The sequence below is a fragment of the Anolis sagrei genome, chromosome 13 (genome assembly GCF_037176765.1).
Source record: "Anolis sagrei isolate rAnoSag1 chromosome 13, rAnoSag1.mat, whole genome shotgun sequence".
Classification (NCBI taxonomy): domain Eukaryota; kingdom Metazoa; phylum Chordata; class Lepidosauria; order Squamata; family Dactyloidae; genus Anolis; species Anolis sagrei.
The window spans coordinates 7,278,340-7,303,246 of NC_090033.1; the positions used below are offsets into that span (position 1 = coordinate 7,278,340).

General features: G+C 47.7%; 1 protein-coding gene across 9 annotated transcripts in view; it reads left to right on the forward strand.

Annotated features, from left to right (window-relative positions):
• The first annotated feature begins 881 nt into the window (after nucleotides 1–881).
• Nucleotides 882–24,907, forward strand: part of EIF4G3 (eukaryotic translation initiation factor 4 gamma 3) — a 56,293-nt gene continuing 32,267 nt past the window's right edge. For 8 of the 9 annotated variants that reach the window (XM_060758877.2, XM_067472695.1, XM_067472696.1 and 5 more), the window contains exons 1-3: nucleotides 882–1,200; nucleotides 16,415–16,490; nucleotides 22,402–22,530. In XM_060758877.2, the coding sequence (XP_060614860.2) occupies nucleotides 971–1,200; nucleotides 16,415–16,490; nucleotides 22,402–22,530 (435 nt within the window). In that variant the 5' untranslated portion in view covers nucleotides 882–970. Of the gene's footprint in view, nucleotides 1,201–12,463; nucleotides 12,483–16,414; nucleotides 16,491–22,401; nucleotides 22,531–24,907 lie in introns of those variants that run through there. The other variant, XM_060758869.2, reaches the window with a different exon arrangement.

Below are 24,907 nucleotides of genomic sequence, written 5' to 3' on the forward strand. Positions count from 1 at the left end.
CCTGCGCAAAAGCTGGAAAGAGGCGGAGTTGGAAGGGATGCGGGAGTTCTATAGTGCGCCTGCGCGAAAGCTGGAAGGAGGCAGGGTGAAAGGAAGGCGGGAGTCCCAGAGTGCGCCTGCGCGAAAGCTGGAAAGAGGCGGACTTGGAAGGAAGGCGGGGGTTCTACAGTGCGCCTGCGCGAAAGCTGAAAGGAGGCGGGGTGAAAGGCAGGCAGGAGTCCCAGAGTGCGCCTGCGCGAAACCTGGAAAGAGGCGGAGTTAGAAGGAATGCGGGAGTTCTACAGAGCGCTTGCGCGAAAGCTGGATGGAGGCGGGGTTGAGGGAATGTGAGGGTCCTAGAGTGCGCCTGCGCAAAAGCTGGAAAGAGGCGGAGTTGGAAGGAAGGCGGGGGTTCTACATTGCGCCTGCGCGGAAGCTGGAAGGAGGCGGGGTTGAAGGAAAGCTGGAAAGAGGCGGGGTGAAGGAAGCCGGCAAGGCGAGGATGCGCCTGCGCGAAAGCTGAAAGGAGGCGGAGCTAGTGAGCGAGCGAGGTCGGCCTTTTCCGGAGATTGCCGAAGAGCCGAGCGGCGTCGCTTGCCCTCGTCGTCATCTTCGTCCTGCCGGACTGCTGCTGGAGGCGGCCGCCGGCGCCATGTTGGAGGCCGCGCTCGGTCCGTGAGGAGAATCCGTCGGCATCGCCCGCCCGAGCGCCGCCACCGTCGGCGGGGCCTTCTCTCCGGGCTGCAGGCCGCTCTCTCTCGCCGGGACCGGCGGCCCTCCCTCATGAATAGCGGGCGAGGCGGCGGCCCGAGCGGCGGCTTCGGCGCGGCCTGAGGAGAAGGAAGGGAGGGAGGCGGGAGGGAGGGGGCGGGGAGGGAGGGAGGGAGGGAGGGGGAGGAGCGCAGGGCGCGTTGCCACGGAGACCGGCCGGGGGTGGTGGCCCGCTGGGCTGTCCCCGCCGCCGCCGGCCTGGGCCTGGCTCCGCCTCGCCATGAGCCTCCCGCACAAGACGGCCCTCAAGCCCGGAGCGGGACCGGGGGCGGCGGGGGCGGCGGGAGGAGGGGCACCGGGAGCAGGGGCGGGGGGCGGCGCCGGGGGAGCGCTCCCGCCGCCTCCGCCACCTCCCCCGCCGCCCCTCTCCCCGCTCCCGGCCGCCCCCCCGCCGCCCCCCTCCGCCGCCGCCGCGCCCCCGCCCCCCATCCGCGCCCTGCAGGGGGGACCGTATCCTTCCCGCCTCTGGATCCAGGGGACAGGGAGGGGGGTCCGGCTGGAGGGCCACTGGGGGCCCTGCCAACTCTGGGGTTCCATTATTGTTGTTGTCATTATTATTATCAAGCAGGGCTGGATGGCCACCTGTCAGGAGGGCTTGCCTGGTGTCTTCCTGCCTGGCAGGAGTAGGATTGAACTGGGTGGCCATTGAGGTCCCTGCCAACTCTGGGGTTCCATTATTATTATTGTTGTTATTATTATCAAGCAGGACTGTATGGCCACCTGTCAGGAGGGCTTGCCTGGTGTCTTCCTGCCTCAACTGGGTGGCCTTTGGGGTCCCTTCCAACTCTGGAGTTCCATTATTGTTGTTATTACCAAGCAGAGCTGGGTGGCCACCTGTCAGGAGGGCTTGCCTGGTGTCTTCCTGCCTGGCAGGAGTAGGATTGAACTGGGTGGCCATTGGGGTCCCTGCCAACTCTGGGGTTCCATTATTATTGTTGTTATTATTATCAAGCAGGGCTGGATGGCCACCTGTCAGGAGGGCTTGCCTGGTGTCTTCCTGCCTGAACTGGGTGGCCATTGGGGTCCCTTCCAACTCTAGGGTTCCATTATTATATTGTTGTTATTATTATTATTGTTATGAAGCAGAACTGGGGGGCCACCTTTCAGGAGGGCTTGCATGGTGTCTCCCTTTCTGGCAAAACTGGGATTGAATTGGGTGGCCATTAGAGTCCCTTCCAATTCTAGGGTTCTATAATTGTTATTGTTATTAGTATTATCAAGCAGAGCTGGGTGGCCACCTGTCAGGAGGGCTTGCCTGGTGTCTTCCTGCCTGAACTGGGTGGCCATTGGCGTCCCTGCCAACTCTAGGGTTCCATTATTGTTGTTATTATCAAGTAGAGCTGGGTGGCCACCTGTCAGGAGGGCTTGCCTGGTGTCTTCCTGCCTGGGAGGATTGGGATTGAACTGGGTGGCCATTGGGGTCCCTTCCAACTCTGGGATTCCATTATTATTATTATTATTATTATTATTATTATTTTCAAGCAGAGCTGGGGGGGGGGGGGTCACATGTCGGCAGGGCTTGCCTGGTGTCTTCCTGTCTGGCAAGACTGGGATTGAACTGGGCAGCCATTGGGGTCCCTTCCGACTTCTATAATAGTTATTGTTATTATCATGCAGGGCTGTATGGCTTCCCTGGTGTCTTCCTGCCTGGCAAGATTGGGATTAAACTGAATGGTCGTTGGAGTCCCTTCCAACTTCTATAATTGTTATTGTTATTATCATGCAGGGCTGTATGGCCACCTGTCAGGAGGGCTTGCCTGGTGTCTTTCTGCCTGGCAGGATTGGGATTGAACTTCCAACTCTAGGGTTCCATTATTATCATTAGTAGTAGTATTATTATAGTTATTATTATTGTTATTATGGCTACCTGTCAGGAAGGCTTGCCTGGTGTCTTCCTGTCTGGCAAGATTGGGTTTGAACTTGATGGCCATTGGGGTCCCTTCCAACTCTAGGTTCCAGCTTTTTTATTATTATTATTATTATTATTATTATTGTTATTTTCAAGCAGAGCTGGGGGGTCACGTGTCGGGAGGGCTTGCATGGTGTCTTCTTGTCTGGCAAGTTGGGATTGAACTGGATAGCCATTGGGGTCCCTTCCAACTTCTATAATAGTTATTGTTATTATCATGCAAGGCTGTATGGCCACCTGTCAGGAGGGCTTGCCTGGTGTCTTCCTGTCTGGCAGGATTGGGATTGAACTTCCAACTCTAGGGTTCCATTATTATTATTAGTATTATTAGTATTATCAAGCAGAGCTGTGTGGCCACCTGTTGGGAGGGCTTGCCTGGTGTCTTCCTGCCTGGCAGGATTGGGATTGAACTGGGTGGCCATTGGGGTCCCTTCCAACTTCTATAATTGTTATTGTTATTATCATACAGGGCTGTATGGCCACCTGTCAGGAGGGATTCCCTGGTATCTTCCTGCCTGGCAGGATTTGGATTGAACTGGGTGGCCACTGGGGTCCCTTTCAACTCTGGGGTTCCATTATTATTATTATTATTATTATTATTATTATTATTATTATTATTATCAGGCAGAGCTGGGTGGCCACCTGTCGGGAGGCCTTGCATGGAGTCTTCCTGTCTGGCAAGATTGGGATTGAACTGGATGGCCAATTGGGGTCCCTTCCAACTCTAGGCTTCTATAATTGTTATTGTTATTGGTATTATCAAGCAGAGCTGGGGGGCCACGTGTTAGGAGGGCTTGCCTGGTTTCTTCCTGCCTGGCAAGATCGGGATTGAACTGGGTGGCCATTGGGGTCTTTTCCAACTTATATAATAGTTATTTTTATTGTTATTATCATGCAGGGCTGTATGGCTTCCCTGGTGTCTTCCTGCCTGGCAAGATTGGGATTGAACTGGGTGGCCATTGGGGTCCCTTCCAACTTCTATAATAGTTATTTTTATTGTTATTATGTCAGGAGGGCTTGCCTGGTGTCTTCTTGCCTGGCAGGAGTGAGGGGGTTGGACTGAGTCCCAACTCTAGGGTGATATTATTATTATTATTATTATTATTATTATTATTATTATTATCCAGTGCTAGGGTTCTGTTGTTATCAAGCAGAGCTGGATGGCCACCTGTCAGGAGGGCTTGGATGTGTGTTCCTCCCTGGCAGAAATGGTGGAGTTCGACTGGATGGCCATTGCAGTCCCCTCCAGCTCAGGGGTTCCATTATTATTATTGTTATTGTTATCAAGCAGAGCTGGGTGGCCACCTGTTGGGAGGGCTTGCATGCTGTCGTCTTGCCTGGCAGGAGTGAGTGGGGTTGGATTGAGCCCCTTCCAACTCTAGGGTGCTATTATTATTATTATTATTATTATTATTATTAATACTATCAAGCAGGCCTGGATGGACACCTGTTGAGAGGGCTTAGATGGTGTCTTCCTGCCTGGTAGAATTAGGGTTGGTCTTTATGGCCATTGGGGTCCCTTCCAGTGCTAGGGTTCTGTTGTTGTTATCAAGCAGAGCTGGATGGCCACCTGTTGGGAGGGCTTGAATGTGTGTTCCTCCCTGGCAGAATTAGGTTTGGACTGGAAGGCCATTGGAGTCCCTTCCAACTCTGGGGATCTATTATTATTATTATTATTATCATCATCATCATCATCATCATCAAGAAGAGCTGGATGACCACCTGTCGGGAAGGCCTGGATGGTGTCTTCCTCCCTGGCAGAATTAGGGTTGGACTGAATGACCATTGAGGTCCCTTCCAACTCTAGACTTCTATTATTATTATTATCATTATCATCATCATCATCATCATTAAGTAGAGCTGGATGGACACCTTTGATATGTATTCCTGCCTCACGGAATTGGGGTTGGACTGGATGATCCTGGAGTCCCTTCCAACCCTTCCATCATCAAACAGAGCTGGATGTCCACCCATCAGGAGGGCTTTGATGTGTCTTCCTGCCTGGCTGGATTGGGCGCGAACTGGATGGTTGTTGGGATCCCGTCCAACTCTATTATTGTTGTTATTGCTTGAGGTGGGTTCAGAGTCGCAAGGGTGTCTCTGTTTACTGTTTGGGTTTAATTTCCCTATGTCCTGCCTTTGACTGCCTCCTCCCTGTTTTCCGAATGAAGTTTTGCAGACTTATAGTTTCTCTTTCACTTTGTTTATGGATTTCTGTGGCCACCTCCTGCTGTGCTTGTGTTTGTTGCCTGCCTGTGTTGGATGTGGGATGTTCAATGACGTTCTGGTTTGTTTGGGTTGGCAACCATCTTTATTATTTGGGTCACGTTGTGTTGGAAATGTTGTATTTCCTTGCGATGAACTCCATTGACCCCCTTGAATCTACAAAACTAAGTTATCATTGGCATATTAGAGTTCTGTAACAGACGTAGGTCTTCTTCTGAATGAGCACAGACTACGTTATCATTGGCATACTGGAGTTTTATAGCAGGTCTTTTTCTGAATGAGCACAGACTACATTATCATCAGCATATTGAAGTTCTATAACAGGTCTTCTGAATCAGCACAGACTATGTTATCATTTGCATATTGGAATTCTGTAATAGGTCTTCTGAATGAGCACTGACTATATTAGCATCAGCATATTGGACTTCTATGATAGGTCTTCTGAATGAGCACAGACTATGTTAGCATTGGCATATTGGAGTTCTATATCAGGTCTTTTTCTGAATGAGCACAGAGTATGTTTTCATCGGCATGTTGGAGTTCTATATCAGGTCTTTTTCTGAATGAGCACAGACTACATTTTCATCAGCGTATTGGAGTTCTATAACAAGTCTTCTGAATGAGCACAGGCCATGTTATCATCAGCATATTGGAGTTCTATATGACGGCTTTTTCTGAATGAGCACAGACTACGTTATCATCGGCATATTGGAGTTCTATAGCAGGTCTTCTTCTGAATGAGCACAGACTACATTTTCATCGGCATATTGGGGGCACCTTGGGGAAAGCCATTCTTCCCGGTCCCAGGAGAGAATAATCTCCTTCCTTCTTAAGGGAAGTCCTTGCTTTGGCCTGCTTTTCCTTCCTCCAAGCAGTTCCTTTTTCTGGCTTTGGCCCTTCTTTTGGCATTGGGGGTGAGGGCTAGGGCTTGCCCCCTTTCTTTGTGGGCGGGGTGCTTTTCCCACCCTTCTTTTCAGCAGACTTTGAAGCCGCCCTTGACATGCTTTCTTTTGCTTTTCTGAAGAAGCGGACAGGAAATGGCCAAATAAAGGGCCTGCGCACAGTTTGCAGAACAAGAAAAAGGGACTCTTTGGAAGGGACTCTTTCCTGGGAAGGAAGTTGGCTTTCTGAATGCCGTGCGCAGCACAGGCCAGGCAGGGCTGGCAGGGCATTAATGGGTGCCATTTATCAATGGAGAATAGTCCTGCGTCTCCCGCCTGCAGGTCCATTGGCCCTACGTCTCTCTCTTCCCAGGGCTCAGCCCTGCATTTTATTTTATTTATTTATTTATCGTGTCAGGGGCAACCAGACAATTGTATTACATTTTTAACAGAACAAAACAAACAGACAGACAAAACACAAAGTTTGCAAGCTTGGTAGTTGATTAAATGTCCTTTGACCAGTATCAGGCCAGTTGGAGTGCCTCTGGTGTTGCCACAAGGAGGTCCTCCATGGTGCATGTGGCAGGGTTCAGGTTGCATTGCAGCAGGTGGTCAGTGGTTTGCTCTTCTCCGCACTCGCATGTTGTGGATTCCATTTTGTAGCCCCATTTCTTGAGGTTGGCTCTGCATCTTGTGGTGTCAGAGCGCAGTCCGTTTAGCGCCTTCCAAGTTGCCCAGTTTTCTGTGTGCCCAGGGGGGAGTCTCTCATTTGGTATCAGCCATTGGTTGAGGTTCTGGGTTTGAGTCTGCCACTTTTGGACTCTCGCTTGCTGGGGTGTTCCAGCGAGTGTCTCTGTAGATCTTAGAAAACTATGTCTTGATTTAAGTCGTTGACGTGCTGGCAGATACCCAAACAAGGGATGAACTGGAGATGTCACTGCCTTGGTCCTTTCACTATTGGCTGCTACTTCCTGGCGGATGTCAGGTCGTGCAATACCAGCTAAACAGTGTAATTTCTCCAGTGGTGTAGGGCGCAGACACTCCGTGATAATGCGGCATGTCTCATTAAGAGCCACATCCACTGTTTTAGCATGGTGAGATGTGTTCCACACTCAGCAGCAGAGTAGCATAGCGCAAGGACAGATGTCTTCACTGTGTCTGGTTGTGATCCTCAGGTTGTGCCAGTCAGCTTTTTTATGATATTATTTCTAGCGCTCACTTTTTACTTGATATTCAGGCAGTGCTTCTTGTAGGTCAGAGCACGGTCCAGAGTGACTCCCAGGTATTTGGGTGCGCTGCAATGCTCCAGTGGGATTCCTTCCCAGGTAATCCTCAGAGCTCGGGATGCTTGTCTGTTCTTGAGGTGAAAGGCACATGTCTGTGTTTTAGGTGGATTAGGGATCAGCTGGTTTCCCCTGTAATAGGCAGTAAGAGCACCTAGAGCTTCAGAGAGCTTCTGTTCAACCATTTCAAAGCTCCCTGCTTGAGCGGTGATGGCACGATCGTCAGCATAGATGAAACACTCTGTCCCTTCTGGCAGTGGCTGGTCATTTGTGTAAATGTTGAACATGGATGGAGCAAGCACGCTCCCCTGAGGTAGGCTGTTTTTCTGTTTCCGCATCTGCTTCTCTGGCCCTGGAACCCAACAAAAAAGCTCCTGTTTTGTAGCAGGTTTCCTATGAGGCGGGTGAGGTGGTAATCCTTTGTGGTATTATACATTTTTCTCAGGAGGAGGCGGTGGTTTACAGTATCATAAGCTGCTGGCAGGTCTATGAAGACAGCTTCTGTGAAGACCGCCCTGCATTGAGTTGAATATTCCAGGTATTTGTTTACTTATTGTGTCAGAAGCGAGTTGAAGGTAAAGTTAACATGTCTTTAAAAACACAAAGGTTGAAAACTTGGCATGATGCTAAATGTCCTTTGACCAGAGGCTGGCCACTTGGCGTGCCTCTGGTGTGGCTGTGAGAAGGTCCTCCCTGGTGCATGTGGCAGGGCTCAGGCTGCATTGTCGTGAGTGGTCTGTGGTTTGCTCTTCTCCGCACTCGCATGTCGTGGACTCTGCTTTGTGGCCCCATTTCTTAAGGTTGGCTCTGCATCTCGTGGTGCCAGAGCGCAGCCTGTTCAGTGCCTTCCTAGTTGTCCAGTCCTCTCTGTGCACAGGAGGGAGTTTCTCATCCAGTCTCAGCCACTGATTGAGGTTCCAGGTTTTAGCCTGCCGCTTTTGGGCTCTTGTTTGCTGAGGTGTTCCTGCGAGTATCTCTGTAGATCAACGTTTCTCAACCCGAGGGTCGGAACTCTTGGGGGGGTCGCGAGGGGGCGTCAGGGGGGGGGTCACCAAAGACCATCTCTCATTTCTCTCTGAAAAATCCTATCCTAGTTATATTTTACCTTGTTCACGTCAGCATATTTTCAATTTTAATCTATTACATTTGGCCCGGCCATTTTTAAAATTGTGTATATCACTATTGATTGTTTTTTGTTTATGTGATTTATATGATTTATATGATTTGTATTTTATTGATTGTTTATTGATGTTGTGTTTATTGGTGTTTTGTTTGATGTACTTTGGGCTTGGCCTCATGTAAGCTGCACCGAGTCCCTTGGGGAGATGGTAGCGGGGTACAAATAAAGTTTATTATTATTATTATTATTATAGTATTTTCTGTTAGTATGGGGGTTCTATAGGTGAAGTTTGGCCCAATTCTATCATTGATGGAGTTCAGAATACTCTTTGATTGTAGGTGAACTATAAATCCCAGTAACTACAACTCCCAAACTCAAGGTCCATGCCCACCAAACCCTTCCAATATTTTATGTTGGTCATGGAAGTTCTGTGTGCCAAGTTTGGTTCAATTCTATCGTTGGTGGGGTTCAGAATGCTCTTTGATTGTAGGTGAACTATAAATCCCAGCAACTACAACTCCCAAATGACAAAAATTAACCCCCCCCCCCCCTCCCATCCCACCAGTATTCAAATTTGGGTGTATCAGGTATTTGTGCCCAGTTTCGTCCAGTGAATGAAAATACATCCTGCATATCAGATATTTACATTACGATTTGTAACAGTAGTAAAATTACAGTTATGAAGTAGCAACGAAAGTAATTTTATGGTTGGGGGTCACAACAGGAGGAACTGAATTAAGGGGTCACAGCATTCGGAAGGTTGAGAACCTCTGCTGTAGATCTTAGAAAACAATTTCTTGATTTAAGGCATTGGCTTCCTGGCTGGTATCTGAACAAGGTATGGACCAGAGATGTCACCTCCTTGGGCCTTTCATTATTGGCTGCTACTTCCTGGTAGATGTCAGGTGGTGCAATACTGACTAAACAGTGTAATTTCTCCAGTGGTGTTGGGTGTAGACACCCTGTGATAATGCGACATGTCTAATTAGGAGGCACATCCACTGTTTTAGCATGGTGAGATATGTTCCAAACTGGGCATGCATATTCAGTATCAGAGTAGCCAAGTGCAAGGGCTGATGCCTTCACTGTGTCTGGTTGTGATCCCCAGGTTGTGCCTGTCAGCTTTTGTATGGTATTATTTCTAGCACCCACTTTTTGCTTGATATTCAGTAGTGGTTTTTGTAGGTCAGAGCACTGTCCAGAGTGATTCCCAGGTATGTTGGTGTGCTGCAATGCTCCAGTGGGATTCTTTCCCAAGTGATCCTCAGAACTTGAGATGCTTGTCTGTTCTTAAGGTGAAAGGCACATCTGCATTTTAGATGGATGAGAAATCAGCTGGTTTTCCCTGTAATATTTATTTATTTTACGACATTTATATGTCACTCTTCTCACCCCGAAGGGGACTCAGAGTGGCTTACAAGGTATATATACATACAATTTATTATATTATTAGCATAGTACAATATAAGTTAAAATATTATTATATTGTACTATACCATTATATTGTAATATTATTAGTAATATATCAGTATTATATTGCATTACATTATAATATAATATAAGAAATATTATATTATAATATATTATATTATTAGCATACCACAGGAGACAAGGTGGAACTGTCCCCTGGCCCCCTCTCTCTTCACTCTGGCCCAGAGCGGCAGCTGGTGCTGGGGGGGGGGGAGGTGTCCCAAACTGATGACATATGCAGGAGACAAGATAGAACTGTCCCTTGGCCTCCCCTCTCAATCTTCGGAGAGCTTCTGTTCAACCATCTCAAAGCTCTCTGCTTGGGCGGTGATGGCACAATCGTCAGCATAGATGAAACTCTTTGTCCCTTTTGGCAGTGGCTGGTCTGTTGTGTAAATGTTAAACATTAATGGTGCAAGCTGGTTTTTCCTGTAACGGGCAGTAAGAGTAGCTGAAGCTTTGGAAAGTTTCTGTTCAACCATTTCAAAGCTCCCTGCTTGAGTGGTGATGGCACAATCGTCAGCATAGATGAAACTCTCTGTCCCTTCTGGCAGTGGCTGGTCTTTTGTGTAAATGTTAAACATGGTTGGAGCAAGCTGGTTTTCCCTGTAATAGGCAATAAGAGCACCTAAAGCTTCAGAGAGCTTCTGTTCAACCATTTCAAAGTTTCCTGCTTGGGTGGTGATGCCATGATCGTCAGCATAGATGAAAATTTCTATCCCTTCCGGTAGTGGCTGGTCATTTGTGTAAATGTTAAACATGGATGAAGGAAGCACATTCCCCTGAGGCAGGCCGTTCTTCTGTCTTCGCTATCTGCTTCTCTGGCCCTTGAGCTTTTGTTCAACCATTTCAAAGCTTCCTGCTTGGGTGGTGATGCCATGATCATCAGTATAGATGAAACTCTCTATCCCTTCCGGTAGTGGCTCGTCATTTGTGTAAATGTTAAACATGGATGGAGCAAGCTGGTTTTCCCTGTAATAGGCAGTAAGACATCTAAAGCTTCGGAGATCTTCTGTTCAACCATCTCAAAGCTCTCTACTTGGGCGGTGATGGCACGATCGTCAGCATAGATGGAAACGCTCTGTCCTTTCTAGCAGTGGTTGGTCTATTGTGTAAATGCTAAATATTAATGGTGCAAGCTGGTTTTCCCTTTAATGGGCAGTAAGAGCAGCTGAAGCTTTGGAAATTTCTGTTCAACCATTTCAAAGCTCCCTGCTTGAGCGGTGATAGCACAATCATCAGCATAGATGAAACTTTATCCCAGTAGTGGCTGGTCATTTGTGTAAACATTAAACATTGATGGAGCAAACACACTTCCCTGAGGCAGGCCATTCTTCTGTTTTCTCCATCTGCTTCTCTGACCCTTGAGCTTTTGTTCAACCATTTGAAAGCTTCCTGCTTGGGCGGTGATGCCATGATCGTCAGCATAGCTGAAAGTCTCTGTCCCTCCTGGCAGTGGGTGATCATTTGTGTAAATGTTAAACATTGATGGAGCAAACACACTTCCCTGAGGCAGGCCATTCTTCTGTTTTCACCGCCTGCTTCTCTGGCCCTGGAACTCAACAAAAAAGCTCCTGTTTTGTAGCAGTAGTCCAGGTGAAGTTCTGAAACATTTCCCATGGGCATAATTCACAGTGTGTCCTGGAATGAACCGAGCTCCAGCATGTTTGCATTGTTGTGCTTCCACTCCTTGGAGAAGAATTGAGGGAAGCCAAGGACTTCCAGGTATGAAGGCAAGGTTTCCCTGCCAGCCAGGTGCCTGTCGTGTTGGCTGCTCCCCATTACCCCCTGGCTTGAAACGAGCCTGTTCCTTCAGGCGGGTCTGGCTCTGGAGGCGCTGTGGAGCCCGGCCTTTGCTTGCGTTGTGTGTGTTGGTGGCGGCGATGTCCCCTGGAGAGCCTCCCTCCCCTCTCCTCCCCTCCGTCCCTTTCTGCTCCGCTCAGCCATTCAAAAGGCTGGCATTGACCACAGGGAGACAAAGAGCCTCTTTCAGCTTTTGTTAGCAGCCCCCCCCCTCCCTTTGCCGTTCTCTTCCCTGTTCCGATTCCCATTGTCAATTCTCTCACTCAGCAGCCGCCGCGGTGGCATTTGACTGAGTGGCCATTGCATTGCTGCGGAGGGCAGGTATCTGTCCCCTTCACCTCCCGGCCTGCTTCCAAATGGCCCATTTCGCTGCCCTTTGCATTGCCAGGGACGGGCGCGGATTTCATATTTTCCGACACTGTTGTGATGTGACAAGCAGAACCCGACTGTGCGAGGAAAACATCAGCAGGCAACTTGGGAGCATCGTGGAATATGTAACTGATTGGTGAAAACTCTGGACCTGTTTTGGAGGGGCTCACGTTTTTCCTGTTGGCCTTTTTCCATTTTGTGTCTTTCCTCGTTTGGTTTCTCTTTCTCCGAAAGGGCGCCTCCTTCGTTAAATGCCCCTTTCCTTGAGCATTGCATCAGTCCCGGTTTCTGTTTATGAGGCTGGGCGTCTTGGGCCTCTCCTCACACCGGTTGAGCAATCGGAAAGTCCTTCCTGTGTGCTAACCGAGAGGGGGGCAAAAAAGTATCGTGTGTCTGTATTTCAAAACACGGAGGACATGTGCTCGGTCATTGCCCACTTTTGCCAAGTGACAAGTCGTCACATGGTGGGCACCTTGTTTTGAAGGCTGCGCTTGCCTCTCGGCTCAGGTTTCGGGTCTTTTCCGTCAGAAAGAGATCCGCCGACAATGGCCGAGGGTCGGATGTGAAACGTTCCGTGTTTATTGGTGGAGCCTGGGACGTATCCCTCCCAAACAAAGTAGAGTTTTGAAAGCGTATGGCCGATGACACGTCTCCGAGGAAATGTGTGTTAGGTGAGTTCCTGGCGCTGGTTCTGCCTCAGTGTACCTTTCCATTTCCCATCGTGGTCAACTGTGAATCGCACATATGGTAATAATTCCTGCCATTCTCTTCTGCTTTCTCTGCATTCTTTGGCATTGAAATAGAAGCAAAAGATGGGTGTCACGCTTGCTATTCACTTAGAGCTGGGTGGTGTTGCACACAATGTTGTCCTCCTCTTCTTCCCTTGGTGTTTGGACTTGGTGTCAGGCACAGCCTTTTACGTGCCAGGAATCCTTTTGGGCTACCCCAGACCTTTTAGCACAGAGGTCCTCAAACTTTTTAAACAGAGGGCCAGGTCACAGTCCCTCAAACCGTTGGAGGGCCAGATTATAATTTGAAAAAATACATGAATGAATTCCTATGCACGCTGCACATATCGCATTTGTAGTGCAAAAAACAAACAAACAATACAGTAATTAAAATGAAGAACAATTTTAACAAATATAAATTTATTATTTCAATGGGAAGTGTGGGCCTGCTTTTGGCTGATGAGATAGGATTGTTGTTGTTGTTGTTGTGTGTTTCCAAGTCATTTCAGACTTAGGTTCATGGGTAAATGATCTTGGAGGGCCATATCTGGCCCCCAGGCATTAGTTTACAGTAATTAAAATGAAGAACAATTTTAACAAATATAAATTTATTATTTCGATGGAAAGTGTGAGCCTGCTTTTGGCTGATGAGATAGGGTTGTTGTTGTTGTTGTTGTGTGTGTTTTCAAGTCATTTCAGACTTAGATTCATGGGTAAATGACCTTGGAGGGCCATATCTGGCCCCCGGGCCTTAGTTTACAGTAATTAAAATGAAGAACAATTTTAACAAATATAAATTTATTATTTCAATGGGAAGTGTGGGCCTGCTTTTGGCTGATGAGATAGGATTGTTGTTGTTGTGTGTCTTCAAGTCATTTCAGACTTAGGTTCATGGGTAAATGACCTTGTTGTTGCCATATCCGACCCCCGGGCCTTAGTTTGAGGACACCTGTTTTAGCAGAACTGTCAGTTGGGCTCTTTGGGCATGGCCACGTTATGGGACGCTTTTGATATTCCACGTTGATTGTTCTGTGGCAAACTTCACCTCAGGATCTGATCGACACTTTGGATTACTCGATTAAGGTGTCAAAGGGTGTGTTACTGTTTATTGGTTATTGTTTATATGTGGTTTCTATAAATTGTAATGTATTTATTGTTTTGTTTATTGCTTTTGTTTATTGATGTACAGTTGGGCTTGTCCTCATGTAAGCCGCTCTGAGTCCCTTGGAGAGATGGTGGTGGGGTATGAATAAAGTATTATTATTATTATTATTATTATTATTATTATTATTTTATAAAGGGGACATTTGGGTCCCTTGCCAGATAAGCCTGGGTTGGTCACTTCCTGAGTCTCTCTCAAAGGGAAAACTGTTTTGTTGACTGTGGCACAAACATTCCTAGGCAGTGGGTCGCTGTGAGTTTTCCGGGCTGTATGGGCATGTTCCAGAAACATTCTCTCCTGGTGTTTCGCCCACATCTGTGACAGGCAACCTCTGAGAATGCCTGCCATAGATGTGGCAGAAATGTCAGGAGAGAATGCTTCTGGAACATGGCTGTACAACCTGGAAAACTTTCAGCAACCCAATTATTCCAGCCATGAAAGCCTTTGACAACACATTCCTGGGCAGCCGTGAAGTCCAATTGTCTCCTGTTGGTCTTGCCTGTAGTTTTCGTTCCTGCAGAGTCTGTCCTTTAATTCCCCCTTATCTGATTTCTGAGGTGTTAACTGAGAAAAGTGTGTTCTGGAGTTATATAGCTCCCAGCATAACTTGTGGATGTGCCAGTGGTTTTCAGGAAGTAAGTTCTCCTCGAGCAAACATATGACAAACCAGCCTTCAGTTATTTTTCCTTAGCTATGTAAGCTCAAAGCAGGTTAGTTTCACTTTCGTTGTGCCTGTTTTTCCTGCAGTTTTGAATAGCTTTTCCTTTGGTGGTTTGACAGAATGTCAATAAAAATCTGAACACGGGAACTAGACTGTTGTTTAGTAGGGTGGCGCATAATTTGGAATAAAATCGAAACTCATATCCGATTCGTTGAATTTATGCTGTTTCCGAGGCATGCTATTTTCGTGCATACGAAGCTATTTCCGAGGTGGCGATAGGGATTTAGAATTTGAATCACCCACCCATTTTTTCGTAACTTTTCTGTAACATTCAGATGTCTCCTGAGGTCAGAATAAGATAAAGTGCTTTTTAAATCTCCTCCTTTGCCGGTGCAACCATAAGGAAGGGAGCTGTGGGCGTGATTAATCACAGCCATCTTAATTGTAGTTTGGAAAGGTCAGGCCCCCAATGGTAGAGAATTGCAAAAGGTCCTGCCATAAACTACATTTCCCAGAATGCAAAGCTGCTTAGGACTCAAATGAGGCTGAAGGACCCAAGTGAGGGCTGGCCTCGCAGTCACCATTTAGAGTTGATCTAAATAAAATATATGTAAAAAGCACACAAGCGAGTAATAGTAACTGTGCTAAGATGAAATTATGTGTTTGTGTGTCATAAAGACAGACAAAAAATTCAAGGGGATTGCTGTTGTCCCTTTTTGGGGGGGGGGGGGGGTATAAATTGTCTTGGTCTAAAATCTTTCTGAAACTTCCAGGAATTGATGCCCTCGTTGTGCATCTATATAAATAAAAATGTAATGTTAGTTTGTAGGATTAGCATAACTCAAAACCACTGGGCGAATTGACACCAAATTTAGACACAAGACACCTCTCAAGCCAATGTGTGTCCACCACCCCTAAAAACACAAAACAAAAAAAAACTCCAGCAGAACGGACTTAAAACCGCCCAAAATAAACTATATATACATATACAGATACACTCATATACATATACACATGCACACGTAGATACATACAGACACACACACACATATATACACAAGCACACACAAATATACACATACATATACACATGCACACATAAACACATATACATATAGACTTATGTATATGTGCATGTGTATATGTAAATATGTGTGCATGTGTATGTGTATATATAGTTTATTTTTGTGGGTTTTAAGTCAGTTCTGCTGGGGGTTTTTTTGGTGTGTTTTTAAGGTTCCCACAAACAAAAATTACATTTTTATTTTTTATAGATATACACATACTCACATATACATATAGACATACATACACACATATATACACAAGCACACACATATACACAATATACATATACACATATAAACACACATATACACAAATATACACAAACACATATATGCTCATCTATGTATATTCATATTTATATCTATATATATGCAAACACACATATATACGCAAATATTTACACACATATAAGCACATATATACACACACAAAACATATACACAGACTGGGCCACAGTGTGGCAGGGGACGGCTAGTTGTATATAAAATTCAAGCAGATAGCTCTTGTAGTTTTACATACATACATACATACATTTCTTTTAAGCACAGTGGCAAGGTTGGTCAGAAGTGACCTCTCATTCCCAGAACTGCTTTTAAGAGGACTGTTAAGTCAGGGTAAGAATTAATAGGAAGTGGAGGAAATGGGTGCACTCTCTTCTTTGGTCACCTTCTCCGCTGTGTTGGCAAAAGTTTGTGGCTGGTCTTCCATCAAAGCTTGAGCTGTTTGTGGTTGGTTGACAGTCACGGTGTTGACAGGGAAATGTTGTTGTTGCCCATTGCTTGGCCGTTCTTGCCTCGGCTCCTTAGCTTGGCCTCGTCTTTGTCCCATCTCCTCTTTGGGTTCCTTTTTCCATGTGATCCCGTTGGGATGTGGAGCTGGGGCTTTTACCGGGGGGGGGGGGGCAGCCTTTTTGGTGGCAGACCCACTCTGTGTGTGGGCCTCGTTGTTGCTTTCCCACCTTTTCCTTAACTGGCTGCTTTGCAGAATCCCCCGGGGACCCGTGCCGCAGCCCTTGGAGGACCGGATCTTCACGCCAACTGTCTCCACTGTGTATAGCACGGTAAGTACAGTATCCATGGGTGATTTTCTGCCTCTTCTGCTGATTTCCAGGCCCTTCTGATGGCTTCTGGTAGACCCCCCGCCCCTCAGTTCTTGCTTCTAAGGTTCAGTAGCCTCAGGCGGTGACTTTGGGGCATCTTTTGACTAGTCCAGTGTTTCTCAACCTGGGGGTCAAGACCTTTGGGCGGGGGTCATGAGGGAGTTTCAGGGGGGTCGTCAAAGACCAACCAAAGATCTCCCCTCTTGTTTATTGTATCCACTTCCCTCAAACTAGGATTCCAAGGTATAATATAGAGCAGCGTTTCTCAACGTGGGGGTCGCAGCCACTGGGGAGGTCGTGAGGGGGTTCAGAGGGTTCGCAAAAAACATCAGAAAACATATATTTCTGATGGTCTGAGGAAACCCTTTGGCAGAGAAGGCCGAAGATCTCTCTGCCTGTCCTCTTCTTCCTTTCTGGAAACAGATGGTGAATCCTCCTACCAAAAGCCCTCCTCCACTGTGATTGGTCGGCCTCTCAGCCAAGGGGAGGGCCGTTTCTGAGACTCAAAGCGGGGAGGGGAGAGCAGACATGCTCGGCGCATGTCTGGTCGAGGGAGAGCGTGCGAGGCTGGAGGGAGGCTCTTGCCAGCGAGCCCCTTCAAGGCATCGGGATTCTGTGTGGAAAGTTTGGCCCAATTCTATCATTGGTGGGTTTCAGAATGTTTGATTGTAGGTGAACTATAAATCCCAGCAACTACAACTCCCAATTGTCAAGGTCTATTTCCCCCAAATTCCACCAGTGTTCACATTTGGGCTTATTGAGTATCCATGCCAAGCTTGGTCCAGATCCATCATCATTTGAGTCCACAGTGTGCTCTGGATGTAGGTGAACTAAAACTCCAAAACTCAAGGGCAATGTCCACCAAATCCTTCCAGTATTTTCTGTTGGTCGTGGGAGTTCTGTGTGGTACGATTGGTTCAGTTCCATCGTTGGTGGAATTGCTCTTTGCTCGTAGGTGAACTATAAATCCAAGCAACTACAACTCCCAAATGACAAACCCAATCCCCCCAACCCCATTAGGAAGATAGAGGAAAACTGGGCTAGACTGTATAGCCATTTCACTAGTTGCTGTGAGGGTTAGCCATGGTTGCATCCTCAATGGACATCTTCCCAGGGTCCAACAGCCGAGAGGTGTCTTGTGTTAGGGGATATTCCCGCCACAAAGTGCGTCCTCCAGGAAAGTGATGACAGAGGATGAGCCACTCCCTCACTGGGCCAATATGCTCAGGATGTGGGTCAGCAGGCCAATCCTGTTTGCGCTGGGGATGTGAGGCGGCAAAACAAATCCTGGGCAGAAGAGCTAAGGTTGCCACCAGGAGGGTTTCCTCCCAGTTGGCTCATTGCTTGGTTCAGATTCCTAGGTACTACTGGTATATTCTAGCCCAGTGTTTTGCTTTCCAGCCAGGTTTGTTTGTCCCCAATTGCCCCCTTGGCTATGAACAAAATGCTCAGAATGATGTGGATTATATGGCACTGGCTTTTAAAGTCTTGAATTCATCCTTTGTTGGGTGAACTTGACCTGTGTTTTGGAGCGGTGTGATGTGTCATGCCAGGAACCACAACACCGTCTGTGCCCGGCTATTGTTATTGCGATGTCCTTGGTGCTCACAGGCCCCCACTTGCGCAGTGCTGACCTTAATAGGTTTATCATAGATCATGAGCCTGATCCCTGGGAATCCATGTTTAAATAATGTTCCCACTATTTGGGATTCTGCTGCTTCAAGGCAGATTAAAACCACTGCCTGTAAAAGCAAGAGTGGAAAGCTGTTGTTGCGTTAACAATGTGGGAAACGGCAGACTGACACAGTTCTCACTGGTTTATGGAGTCTTGTGGAATGCCTGCATTGTAGGATGAGAGACACAACCCTAAAGATTCTGTAAGCAACACCTGAGAGGTACATATTCCCACCTTTGGGTTAGGATTTGGTTGTTCTGGCAAATGAGAGTTTTAGTCCAGGCTTCCAAACATAAAATAATTCATGTGAGGATGCCTACCGTAGATGTGGGCGAAACGTCAGGAGAGAGCCTCTCTCCAGCCTCACATGTTCTCCCTTGCCCCGCACATGCTCCTACAACATGGTCATACACACAGCAACGCATAAAATAAGTCATCTGAGGAGTCCAGGCTTCCAAATATAAAATAATTCATGTGAGGATGCCTACCGTAGATGTGGGCGAAACGTCAGGAGAGAGCCTCTCTCCAGCCTCACATGTTCTCCCTTGCCCCGCACATGCTCCTACAACATGGTCATACACACAGCAACGCATAAAATAAGTCATCTGAGGAGTCCAGGCTTCCAAATATAAAATAATTCATGTGAGGATGCCTACCGTAGATGTGGGCGAAACGTCAGGAGAGAGCCTCTCTCCAGCCTCACACGCTCTCCCTCATCCGCATATGCTGCTGGAACATGGCCATACACACAACAACCATAAAACAAGTCATCTGAGGTTGCCTGCCATAGATGTGGGCAAAACACCAGGAGAGAGCCTCTCTCCAGCCTCACACGCTCTCCCTCAACACGCATATGCTGCTGGAACATAGCCATACACACAACAATCATAAAACAAGTCATCTGAGGTTGCCTGCTGTAGATGTGGGTGAAAAGTCAGGAGAGAGCCTCTCTCCAGCCTCACACGCTCTCCCTCGCCCGCACATGCTCCTGGAACATGGCCATACACACAGCAACCCATAAAATAATTCATTTGAGGATGCCTACCGTAGATATGGGCGAAATGTCAAGAGTCGGCCTCTCCTCAGCCTCACACGCTCTCCCTCAACACGCATATGCTCCTGGAACATGGCCATACACACCACAATCATAAAACAAGTCATCTGAGGTTGCCTGCTGTAGATGTGGGTGAAAAGTCAGGAGAGAGCCTCTCTCCAGCCTCACACGCTCTCCCTCGCCCGCACATGCTCCTGGAACATGGCCATACACACAGCAACCCATAAAATAATTCATTTGAGGATGCCTACCGTAGATGTGGGCGAAATGTCAAGAGTCGGCCTCTCCTCAGCCTCACACGCTCTCCCTCAACACGCATATGCTCCTGGAACATGGCCATACACACCACAATCATAAAACAAGTCATCTGAGGTTGCCTGCTGTAGATGTGGGCAAAACTTCAGGAGAGAGCCTCTCTCCAGCCTCACACGCTCTCCCTCGCCCTGCACATGTTCCTGGAACATGGCCATACACACAGCAACCCATAAAATAATTCATCTGAGGATGCCTACCATAGAAGTGGGCGAAACGTCAGGAGAGAGCCTCTCTCCAGTCTCACATGCTCTCCCTCGCCCTGCACACGCTCCTAGAACATGGCTATACACACAGCAACCCATTAAATAATTCATCTGAGGATGCCTGCCGTAGATGTGAGTGAAACAACAGGATACAGCCTCTCTCCAGCCTCACACGCTCTCCCTCGACACGCATATGCATGTCCTGGAACATGGCCATACACACAGCAACCCGTAAAATAAGTCTTTGGAAGAGGGATAGACCTCTAAGGAAGAAGAAACAACCACTTCAATGTCACACCATCCACAAACTTTTGCCCTGCTACGTCTGTTTAAATCATTGTTGTGGTATTGAAGCCTATCAGCCATAAAATATTGCCCTGCCCTTTTCTTTGACTCTTTGCTTCCTCAGGCAAATGTGCAAACACCAGCATTACTGCAGGAAGCCTTTTGTGAAAGGCCCCGTGCCTTCTGCTTGCACAGAGTCACATGCACTCTCCTCATTGCTAGGAGACGGAAGTAATTTGAGCCAGGACAGGGCATGACCTCCGGCTTCCTGCCTAGAACCTGGCCTCCTGTGCAAAAGGATCCGGTGGTGTGCGAAACCATCTATCAGGCATCGCTTTGTCCCTGCAAAGAGTGGATAATTTCTGATCAAAGAGAGACGGGCTGCCTGGAGCACACTGGCTGCGGATGCCTCTCTTCAAAGGGAATCATGGCTCCGAGAGCAGCCAACTTCATTGTCATTTTTTGGGACTTGGGGGGCACGCGGGGATTTGAGGGTGTCTTTGCCACTTCTACCTGAACAGGTTTGGGGGCTTTTGATCATTTGCCACAACAAGAAGCTGGAGAGTGCTTAACGAAGCTGAAGGTTGTCTCCCCCATGAAAACGACGCTTGCCTTTTGCAGATCAACATGGCCCATATTACACATTGCTATTCTCTGCCTCTGGGGAAAAAACAGAAATGTGAAGATATGATCTGAAAAGCAGGCATCCTCTTAGGGCCCATCGAGGAGACATCTTTGGATGCGGTGGTCCACCTCCATCGTTTCTCAGGCCTCATCTGCCTCTCTCAAACTCCTGCTGTTCTGTCAGGCTTTTGTTTTGCCTATCAAAAGGCTAGCAGAGAGAGCTCCAGCTCCCCATGCGGGAACATGAGAGAAGCCCTCCCACAAAGATGGTAAGACATCAAACATCTGAGCATCTCCTGTGCAGCATCCTTGCAGACAGCCAATCCTCTCACACCAGAAGCAACTTGCACTTTTTCAAGTTGCTCCAAACACACACACACACAAAATCTGCCTCTTCTGGGATTTGTTTTTCACCTCAGATGGATGTGACATAGACTGATAGAATAATAGAGTTGGAAGAGACACATGGGCCATCTAGTCCAACCCCATTCTGCCATGCAGGACAGGTCAAGTCCAGGCCGCAAGTCACCTGGCCCTTCTACAGAGCGTGCCCTGCCCTACTGCATTTGTGTGTGTTGTGGTAACTGCACAGTGGCAGGTAGAAAGGCGCTCCAAAGAGGTCACCACTTCTGTACAAAGAATCATGGGTTGCCTTCTTTCTTCATTCTTTGGAAGCACTTTACAAGTCCTGCAGCCTCAAGAAAGCTCTGAGCTTTGAACTCCGTGGCTTGATGTGGCATTTGGGGGCTGTGTGGTGGTAGTGCTGGGAGTGTTGTTTTAGTGATGTGTGCTGGGGAAAGCATTCAATTTCGTTGTACGAAGTTATTATATTCTATTCACTAACCATATAATCCTAAACCATACCATATGGCAGTGTGTCTTCAAGTCACCTCTTGCCTTACGATGACCCCTTCGTTAGAGCAGGCATGGCCCAACTTTGGCCCTCCCTCCAGGTGGGATGTGAGAATTGGTTTCTGTATCAGGCAGAGAAAACACCTTAACCCGGGACTCTTTCCAGAGGGAGGGTGGGAGGTCAGAGTTTAATAAGATGCACAGTGTTTGCGTTTAGCAGGCATCCATTTTGGAAGATAACAAAAGACTGGGCACCGGTCAGAGTTGGCCCAGTTTGGCTTTTCCAGAACTGCAGATCTGCGGATTCAGCCAACGGCTCGGTCCTAGCAGGGGAATGCCTGTTTTTCCTGGCAACGGATGTGGCGTTCAGTAATAAAACAGGCCTTTGGAAGCCCTTCCCCACAGCACTCTGTCTTTCTTGGCTGCAGACTAGATCTGGGGAGGAGGAGGAAGGAAGCCTGGTTATTGGGGGGGGGGGGGGGGGAGGGGGAGAGAAAACATAGAACGAAGGAGAGGCTTAGCCTCTAAGGATGTGGAACATGACATTCAAGGCACTCCTTTGACTCCACTGGAGCATCAGGCCTTATAGTCTGCATTTAATTTCCATTGTGTTCTGACTGGAATTGGGGGGAGCACCTATATTGGATAAATATGAGGATTTAAATCAGTGTTTCTCAACCTGGGGGGTCATAAGGGGGGTTTCAGAGGGGTCGCCAAAGACCACCAGAAAACACATGTTTCAATAATGAGTGTTCCAGCTCATTCTGCCCATTTTGGTCCCTATAAATCCCTTTGTTTGGCTTTGTTGTGGAGCTCTGCATGAACTCTCCTCCTTGGTTTGGCTAACGCTCTCCTTCCTTGCAGGTGGCCCAAGTTGCCCGCCAGCCCGGCCCTCCCGCCCCCTCCCCTTACTCCGCACATGAGATAAGCAAAGGGCACCCCTCCCTTGCCGCAACGCCACCCGGGCATGCCTCTTCTCCCGGCCTCACGCAGGTAAGGAATAAGGCCTTTGCGCCAAGAGAGCACACGCGGGTTTAACAAGCATACTGTGTGCATGTAGGAATCAGTAAGGCATTTTCCACAGCTGAGGACTGTATGGTGTGATTAAAGCATGGGTCCCCACCCTTCCACTGAGAGAAGAAATGAAGTTGGGAAGTGAGTGAGAGTGGGAAGGGAGCGGGGGACTTGCCTTGCAGAAGGAAGGGTTGAATCGCTTCCCTTGGAAATACAGTAGAGTCTCGCTTATCCGACAGAAACGGGCCAGCAGAACGGCAGATAAGCGAGACTCTACTGCATTATCCATCCATCCACCAACCCATTCTATTTATCCATCCATCCATTATCTACCTATCCATCCAATCCATCCACCAACCCATTCAATCTATCTATCCATCCATCCATCTATCCATTCAATCCATCCATTCATCCATCATCTACCTATCCATACATTCAATCTATCCTATCCATCCATCCACCAACTCATTCTATCCATCATCTATCTATCCATACATTCAATCTATCCGTCCGTCCATCCATCCATCCATCCATCCATCCATCCATCCACTACCTATCCATACATTCAATTTATCTATCCATCCATCCATCAACCCATTCTATCCATCCATCATCTACCTATCCATACATTCAATCCATCCATCCACCCATTCAATCCATCCATCCATCCACCCATCCATCTATCCATCCACCAACCTATTCTATCTATCTATTCTATCTATCCATCCATCCATTATCTACATACCTATCCATCTGTTCAATCTATCTATCGATCTGTCTATCCTTGCACCCACCAACCCATTCTATCTATCCATTCATCCATTATATATCTTATGTATCCATCCATTCTATCTATCTATCTATCTATCTATCTATCCATCCACCAATCCATTCTATCTATCCATTCATCCATCATTCAGTCTATTCATCCATCCATCTATCCATGCACCCACCAACCCATTCTATCTATCTATTCAATCCATCCATCCATTATCTATCCACCTATCCATCCATTCAATCTATTTATCGATCTATCTATCCATCTACCAACCCATTGTATCTCTCCATCCATCTATCCATTCAGTCTGCCCATTCATCATCTATCTTTCCATCCATTCAGTCTACAGTAGAGTCTCACTTATCCGACATAAATGGGCTGGCAGAACGTCGGGAAAAATGAAAATGTCGGATAATGGGGAGTCTCCTACTGATACCCATCCGACGCATCATTAGACGCCTAGAGTACTATCAACAGAGTACGACTAGAGTACGCCTAGAGTACTATCAACAGAGACTCAAAGAGAGAAGGCAAGGCAAGGCTTTGGGGCTAGAGTGCCCCAGCAGGAAGTGCCCGGATGATGCGGAAGAGGAGTGTGGAAACCACCGAGGGAAGGAGGGAGGGCGCTTCCACTTCCCATCCTGCCTCTTTTCCCCCTTTCCTCCCTCCCCATCTTTCCCTTTTCACTTATTGGGAATGGAGAGAGTGTTGAGGAAATGCATTCCTTTCATTGAAGGGGAAATGCTGGAGGAAAAGGGGAAGGTCGGATAAGGCGGAAGATCGGATAAGGGAAGGTCGGATAAGCAGGACTCTCCTGTACAGCAAAGGAGGTACAGCCTTCCAGGGAGACTGGCAAGAGTGGTTTTGATCCCATGAGAAGAGAGTGGCCGATTGTCCAGGCCCCAAAGCTGCATTTCAAGCCCACCTTCCATTGTTTTTTTTTTTTTTCAAGAGCCTGAAGCAGGAGGATGTTGGGCTGCACTTTGGGTCGTGATCATGAAAGGAACTGGGAAGGAAGGGCACAAGGAGGCAGTCAGGAGCCTTTTTCCACCTCCGGCTCTGCGTCAGAGTTGCTTGAGCTGCCACACCTTCTCTGGTGGGCTTGATGGGATTACATGGAAGGAGACATAGCATGCTTCAACCCCAGCCATGCTTGTATGCACTGTCAGGGTGGTCGCATACATGGTTAGTGTAGGAACTGCCACGGCAGCCGGTTGTGCTTGTGAATGCTTCCTTTCTGTTTCCCTGGTCCTCTTTCTAACTTTTGCAAGGGTCACCACTTGAGTGGCACCCCCAAGTTGTTAAGTTACGAAGATCCCGCAGGAATGCCCATTCGGCCCTCTTAAGTTCCAGGAGGCAGGCTGCGTGTCCCCCACAAGAAGGGTCCTCCTTCGCCTGCCTCGAATGCTCAAGCGAGCCACAGCCTTCCCTTGCCCTCCTCTACCTTTTCCAGCTTTGCCAAAGGAGGATAGGAAGCGCCCGCTTTGAGCGTCCCCCCGTCTCTCTTTCCGTCACTCTCTGTCTCTCTCTCTCTCTCCTTTCCTTCTTTCCTTCCTTTCCGCCTTCCTCTCTTACTCT